This window comes from Etheostoma cragini, chromosome 9, assembly GCF_013103735.1.
Source record: "Etheostoma cragini isolate CJK2018 chromosome 9, CSU_Ecrag_1.0, whole genome shotgun sequence".
Classification (NCBI taxonomy): Eukaryota; Metazoa; Chordata; class Actinopteri; order Perciformes; family Percidae; genus Etheostoma; species Etheostoma cragini.
Genome location: NC_048415.1, coordinates 19,812,603 through 19,820,316, shown reverse-complemented (window position 1 = coordinate 19,820,316; position 7,714 = coordinate 19,812,603). Strand labels below are relative to the sequence as shown.

At 39.1% G+C, this 7,714-nt stretch overlaps 1 protein-coding gene across 1 annotated transcript; it reads left to right on the top strand.

Moving 5' to 3' along the window:
* The first annotated feature begins 388 nt into the window (after positions 1 to 388).
* On the top strand, positions 389 to 5,912 carry LOC117949899 (ras-related protein Rab-11B-like). Its single transcript, XM_034880480.1, has 5 exons — positions 389 to 609; positions 2,203 to 2,398; positions 3,410 to 3,603; positions 3,698 to 3,778; positions 5,187 to 5,912. Exons 1-5 carry the CDS (start codon positions 447 to 449, stop codon positions 5,330 to 5,332), a joined length of 780 nt encoding a protein of 259 aa, XP_034736371.1. The 5' UTR covers positions 389 to 446; the 3' UTR covers positions 5,333 to 5,912.
* Positions 5,913 to 7,714: the final 1,802 nt, after the last annotated feature.

Sequence of the window (7,714 nt, the reverse complement as noted above, 5' to 3'; positions counted from 1 at the left end):
ATATATATATATATATATATATATATATATATATATATATATACACACACACAGTATACAGTATATACACTGTACATAATTATATCAATATATATTTTGTTTTGTTTGTCTGTCTTTCGGCCCAGATTGCTGTACAGTGTGTGTTTAGTGCTGTGTTTCTTTGTCCTTTTACACCTTTAAATTCATTCCTGGCGCAGACAACAAGTCTGCTAAAATAAAATAATCGTTAATATTTAGGCTATTTAACTATATTAACTCATTTACATTTTTATATTTGTATTTATCTTTTATTTATGTATTTTTACCATATTTATTTATTTTAGGATGTAGCTAGCTAATTCACAGACAGATTTATTTATTTAATATTGAATAAAATGGCATTCCGTAACGTACCGGTACGTCACTAACGCAACTCTCCCTCCCAGCGACTCTGGTCTTCCTACGCAATGTGCGTACTTCTTGTACTGTCTAGGTATTATCTTCTGTCATCTTGGCACAGCACCCTGGTTTGGGCAGGGAACATATTTTCTGTCATCACCGTAATATTTAAAAGGGGATCGTATCAAACAATGGGGAACAGAGACGACGAGTATGATTTCTTATTCAAAGGTAAGCGGAACAAAAACTGTTTATAGATAACCTTGTTTGATGTCATTTAGCAAGGAAACTGGCCGAGCTGACGTTAGCATGGATGCTAATTGTGCTAAACGTCAGTGGTCAGTTTTAATTTCAGCTGGTGATGGCAGCTTACTGTTGCTAGCTAATAACGTTTTTTCGGACTCGTCATTCCAAATCAACTTAACGTTCACTTTTTCGTAAGGTGTGTTACCGAATATTAATGTCAAGGTTTGTCACAAATCACCTGTTTTGCTGAATATATCTTAAAGAAAGTAGGGCGTTTGGTGAGTTAACGTTAGCCCTGCAAGCTAGTAGCTAGCTAGTCAAACGGATGGTGCTATTACTTTTGCAATAACGTCATTCAGATCTAGTTTATTGTAATTTAGGATAAGTTGTCCCTTACTAAAAGCACCAACAGTGGCGTATTTCCTTCAGGCGGTCTGAAACCCGATATATTAATTAGAAATGGAAACAAGAGTTCCCTTTGTGGCGGACTATTCAGTGGTCTAAACCTGTCTCCTGAGGAGGAAACTCGCTCCTTCTAATAGGAGGAAGGAAGAGGACACTCTTGTTTGGCTTTGTTTTTCTGGTGCTGCTCAGGTATCGTTATGTATTACTTTCCCAACCACCATTTTGCGTTTGATGGCAAAGGGCATATACCAAACAATTGTAGATTTGGCCTGATTGGAGTACTGAGTCACGTCACAATGGTTCTTTTACACCTTGAAGTTGAGTTTCCTGATAACATGTTGCTGACGAAGTGGCATTCTTCTGAATAAGAAACAGCTTATTATTGTGTTATGTCGAAGCAATTTCTCCACAACATACATCACATGATGGCTAAGTTATACTGGACTACTGTATACTTTACATACTGTGTTGGCTCTCAAAAGATGAGAACCTAACTGTCACTTTCAGCTTGCAGAGGTAATTACAGTAACCATCTGCTCCAAGACTGATTTTCAGGCAAGCTTTAGTAACAAAAAGTGCTGTAGTAAACAGGGAAGGCAGGAAGAGGGTTACAAGTGTAATTGTATGCAGAATCATTGACTGAAGTTTAGATGCAGGGATTTAAAAGAGTTTAGTGGAGAGGGAACAGAAACACAGACTTTATCACGTGGATCTACTGTTTGGTATGAGGCCCAGGCCACCAGCGTGACAGCTGGAAAACTGATTACATATTGTGTACTGATGACTCGTTACAAATACGCAGGAGCAGAGGCCTTGAAAAAATGTCGAGTCAGATTTCCCAAAGAGCAGGCTTTTGTCAGCTTCTTCCTGCATGACTCCGTCTGATAAGGTTTTTCTCAGTATGAAAAGGAAAGCAGCAAAACAAGTCAGCACTTTCACTCTGCCTGGAAATAGCCATGGCCGAATGATAACCTGACTATAGTGCAAACTTTTAATGATAGTTCTTTAGTACATTTTGTGTAACTGTCAGCATCAATGTCTGTAAATCTGCAGTATAAAAAAATCTATTTGGCTAAATGTGTCACATTTATGACCATTTGCATTGGCGTTAAGAGATAAAGATTAAAACATTACCCTGATAACTGGTTTTAAAAAATGTTGTTTTGTTTCTAGTCGTACTAATCGGAGACTCTGGCGTGGGGAAGAGTAACCTGCTGTCCCGCTTCACAAGGAATGAGTTCAACCTGGAGAGCAAGAGCACCATCGGGGTGGAGTTCGCCACCCGCAGTATCCAGGTGGACGGCAAGACGATAAAGGCTCAAATTTGGGACACTGCTGGACAGGAACGCTACAGAGCAATCACCTCAGCGTGAGTACTTCCTCCGTGTGTAAACTAGCATAAGCGAGTTGCACGATACTGACAAAATGTGATATTGCAATATTGAGCTTTAATATTGCAATATCAATATTCATTTTGATATTCGTAAACATATATACCAACATAAAGTTATGGGATAAAACATCAAAATAGATGAATAGAATATCCAAATAGGTTATCGTACAACTCAAGGGTTTATTTAAACTGACGTTAGAACCTGAATGAATAAATAAAGATTTATTTCTCGGGATATTACTATGCACACCGTCTTCTGGTGTTTTTTTAAGGTAAGAAAATGTTGATTGTATTGCCTCTTACGTGCTGTATCAACATGTTTTGCATATTGCATTAACTTCAGCAACATCCGCTGGCTTAAAGCCAAAGTATTTCCACGGAGGCATTATATTTTGGCTACTAACGTTTCCTCTTCAATCTCCATAATTTCATTGTCTCCCTAAGACACACTTATGTTTTTACTTTTCTGTCTCTTCTTTCCTTTCGCTCCACACACTCGCTTTGCAGTTTGCACTCTCTCTTCCTGTCCTTTCGCTTCCTGCGTCTTTCGCTTTCTCTCTCACCCTCTTTACTCACGCTGTCCCAGTGTGCCCGTGTGACAGGGCAACTGGCCAGTGACGAATGCGGACTCTAAATTGATCATAATATACAGCGCATCTCTCCACAATATAAATACAATACCGCACACTCTTTGGGACAATTCAAGTCAATTCCATTTTATTTATAGTATCAATTCATAACAAGAGTTATCTCAAGACACTTTACAGATAGAGGAGGTCTAGACCACACTCCAGAATTTACAAGGACCCAACAGTTCTAGTAGTTTCCTCCAGAGCAATCATTTAGTGCGACGGTGGCGAGGAAAAACTTCCAATAGGGACAACAACGTGATGTTGCAAAAACGATAATAAGTTGATATCGTGTGCGCTCCTACCTTGAATAAAGATGGTATAGTTATTGCATTCATCTGGTTTGTGCTGTCACCAGGTATTACCGGGGTGCAGTTGGAGCTCTCCTGGTTTACGACATCGCCAAGCACCTGACATACGAAAACGTTGAGCGCTGGCTGAAGGAGCTGAGGGACCACGCCGACAACAACATCGTCATCATGCAGGTCGGAAACAAGAGCGACCTGCGCCACCTCAGGGCGGTGCCCACTGATGAGGCTCGAGCCTTCGCAGGTAAATCACCAAGCACGGTGGTTATGAAGCAAGCCAAGCCAGAAAATCTGTAAAATACTTGACTTTGTACATGTTTCTTCTCTTCCCACATTAGAAAAGAACAGTATCTCATTTATTGAGACATCAGCGTTGGACTCCACAAATGTAGAAGAAGCATTCAAGAACATTTTAACAGGTAGGAAGAGCAAGACGTAATCTCATGTGATGTACTCTGAAGAGCTTAATTTTGCACATCTATTGTTTGCAGTATAACATCATTAGGTACTACAGGGTTTGGTACAATGAGAGAAGATTGGTATTGTTCTCGTAACAGATGAACAAGAGGTTCAGCTTCATCGGGTTATCTGAAGCCTGCCTGCGGTTTACTTGATGGTGGTGACTGAGTAACAGACAGGGGTGGAAGTAACCAATTAACTGTCATTTTTGTAACAAAGTAGTATTTTTGTAAGTACTTAATTATACTTGAGTATTTTCAAAAAGTTTGCTTTCACTTTAGTATTTATATTCCAAGTATTCTTTCATTTAGTAGCTATAAATGTATATTGTTCCATCCGTTATGCATTAGGTGAGAGCTCAAATAAATATTTCCTTAAGATTTATAAAAAAAAAACGGTATTGTCTACATTTTAACGGGCCAGATTTGTAAGTTTTGTTAAGTAGATTTTTACACAAGTAATTTCTCTTTTATATTGTCGCCTTTTAAGTCAGGACACACCTTTCTAATCAATTGCCTATTAACACATCCAGTGGTCACGCAGAAACATTATCATTCATTCAAAATATTCTCTTTCCTCCCTTAGAAACAGAGTATGATGCTGACTCACTGTACCATTATTTAAGTATCAGCACCTCACAAAAATATTTTGTGTACTTTTTACACATTAGCTTACAGTGCCCATATTATGCTCATTTTCAGGTTCAATTGTATTTTGAGGTTGTACCAGATTACATTTTTTTTTTAAACACCATGTTTTTGTTGTTCTGCACATTGCTGCACATCCTGTTTTCACCCTGTGTGTTTAGGTTTCTGTTGTAGCTACAGAGTGAGACATCTCACTTCTATTCTATCTTTGTTGGGAGTCGCACATGCTCAGAAGCTAGGTAATATCCCATCAGCTAGATAACTCTTTCTCCAACTTTGGTCAGTCCAAGGCAGGGAAACTTAGCTGGGAGACTTCTTCTAGACAAGGGCCACTTGTGGAATATCTGCAGAACAGGGACAGGAAGTAGTTCTTTTGGAGATTATGATAAACTAGTGTGTGTTGTAGCAGTGTTTTGCCGTTGAGAACAAGCTAGCATGTGCTACGCTTAGCCACCTCGTCTCGGCTAGTGATGTAGAAAGCCGTGCAGATGTTGAACAGCTCACCCTGAGACTGAAGGCAGAGGACATTCAGAAACCGGATCTCAGTCCAAACAGCATGGATAGTTTGTAGTCGTGTGGAAGCACCAGAAACATAAAATAACACGGGCATCAACACCAGTACCACAAGTACATATATACTGAGAGATTAGACCATTTGTAAGAAGCTTTGACCAAATCAAGAAAATTGCTGTGTTTTTATTTCTTGAATTCCCCTCCGCAGAAATCTACCGCATCGTTTCACAGAAGCAGATAGCAGACAGATCTGCCCACGACGAGTCTCCGGGCAACAATGTAGTGGACATAAGTGTCCCCCCGACCACTGACGGGCAGAGGGGCAACAAACTCCAGTGCTGCCAGAGCCTGTGATGCTCAACCCCATGACACTCATCCTCCAGCTCTCCACATCACCCGTGCACTTTTTGTTCCCGTTGCTCTTTTCACGGCCAACTCCCTAGTCACTCTTTCCTCTTTTGTTTTTCTTTCTACCTTTCATTCTGTCTTCTATAGACTTTTGAACTCACTCGTGCTCTTCTCTTCTGCCCTGACAGAACACTTCCAGAAGCCTTTATGTCACTTGGTTTGTCGAGTTGTGAATAGAATGTGAAGGTTTCTGCAATGCAGGGACATGGGCAGTCGTTGCTGTCTTAATAATGCCTGGGACGTTGTTTGAACTGAAACTCTGTCGTGTATACAGCGAGGTTTTAAAACACATTTCAATGGTTTCCACTAGATGGTGCTGTGTAAATAAACTACAGGCAGTTAGTCCAACATGGTGAAGCAGTATTATGCATTAACCCTCCAACTTTCTTCTTACATCAGATAAGTTGTCATGCCAAAAATATCCTCATTATGTATTTATTGAAGAATATTTGGCTTAAGTTGTCATTGTTTTACTTTAAATTTGAAAACTGTAAACATTTACAATAAAATCCTTGTCAAAAGTTAACTGTTGAATTTTTTTTTTTTTATGAATAAGAAAAATATTAGTCATTTTATCAAATTCCTGGAATGTTGATACGTATACTCAATTACTGTACCAGAATGCAATTTTGAGGTACTTGTGTTTTTTCCACATCGGAGGAAAATATTATTACCCCACTACATTTGTGACAGCTGTAGTTACTCTAATTTTCAGATCAAATTTACTATTAAAATGGGATCAGTTTATAAAATGAGTGAGTGTATTAGATCAAACTAGCCTACAGTTTACTAAATGAGCTCCAGCTTTGCAACAGTAAAATGCTGCTTAACTGTTAATGCATCTGCAATAACAAGTAATGAGAATCCAATGAGGCTTGTTTTGAATGCGGCATTTACTTTTCAAAGTACTTATCCTATTAAAAGTACATTTTGCTGACCATTGCAGGATCTTTTTACTCATAATAGAGTACATTTTTACTCTCGTTTAGCTACTTTTACTTCATCAAAAAGACTCAATACTTCTTAAATGTAAAGTTGTGTAAAGTTCCTTTAGGAAAACCCTAAGTATACTTTATTTATTTATTTTAAAGTTGAGATGACATGGGAATTGTCCTGAAATCTGGAACATAACTATTCCATTGACAATATCAGGGTAACGATAAGTTATTTTCACCACTAGTCAAGACCCACTGAAATAGTTTGTTTTCCTTCTGGGGAGAAGAGACCGACTGCCTGTTTGTTCACTATGGAATATTTTGGGCAAGTGTTTTTCTAACTAAGCTGCTTATATTCTCCAAATGCAGGGGTGGGGTGGGGGGGAAGAGTAGATTCTACAAGCCTCTACCGGAGCAAAAGTTGACATCAGCAGTTGTTATTCCGTCAGGATTAAGGGGTACATGTCCAGCTGTGGTCAAAAACAGATTTCTAGAAATAACACCCCATCCTGTCTGGACTAAGAGGATGATCTGTAAACAGCCCCATCGTACCATGTATACTGGAATGTTGAAGCTAGAGCACAGATGTCTTCACATGAGCAGAAAACAGACAACAAGGATTATCATTAACGCGCCATATAAACAAAACAAATCACCTTGATTAATGTCCCCCCATAATTTATCATCATGTTTTATTTGCTTTGCAAACAATTCTTCCACGTACTGATTGCAGGAACCAGTAGTTTGGTGAAGACATCTTTTTTCCACAGCACACCATACACATTGCGGTATTAAAAATTGTAAATACAGAAGAATTGTTACATAAATTGCAAATAATGCATATCAACATACCCGTCAAAAAAGACATTTAGGGAAAAAAACAGAAGTAACATTTACGTGTTCATTGGTGTAATAAAGAGCAAGAAAACAATTTAAAATCCCTTTTTGGATTTGAATTGTGGAGGCTATATTTATAGTAAGTATTTTCATTATGGTGAAAGTGTAACAACTCTTTGGAGATCCGAGGATCTGCAGGGAGCCACAGGAGGAGCAGCGTTGCATACATCACATTCTGCATTAACCTACAACTTCTGTTCTGTTTGGAGTCGTTTGCTGAATAATTGCACCTCAGCTCTTTGTGTTGCCCCAAATCAGATCCTGATACGTGGAGAAAAGCCTCGTTCATGACAAACAGTAAACACATGGATGATCAAATGACTCATAAGCTTGTAAGGCGCCCCGGGTGCGTCGCAATATTGCAGGATATAATCCTTTGTTCTGGGATCGGTGAAAAACAAACTACTAACAGTATGTGGGACAACCCACCAGGAGCTAAAGTACCGAAGCGTAATGCTGGCCAGGGCTAAGAAATTACCGGGGGGGGGGGGGGGGG

Excerpts from the sequence above, each read along its gene's own strand:
- LOC117949899 (XM_034880480.1), top strand. The coding sequence starts at position 447 with ATGTGCGTACTTCTTGTACTGTCTAGGTATTATCTTCTGTCATCTTGG. Across the intron at positions 2,399-3,409 it reads TACAGAGCAATCACCTCAGC|GTATTACCGGGGTGCAGTTG; the intron begins GTGAGTACTTCC and ends TGCTGTCACCAG. Across the intron at positions 3,604-3,697 it reads TGAGGCTCGAGCCTTCGCAG|AAAAGAACAGTATCTCATTT; the intron begins GTAAATCACCAA and ends TTCCCACATTAG.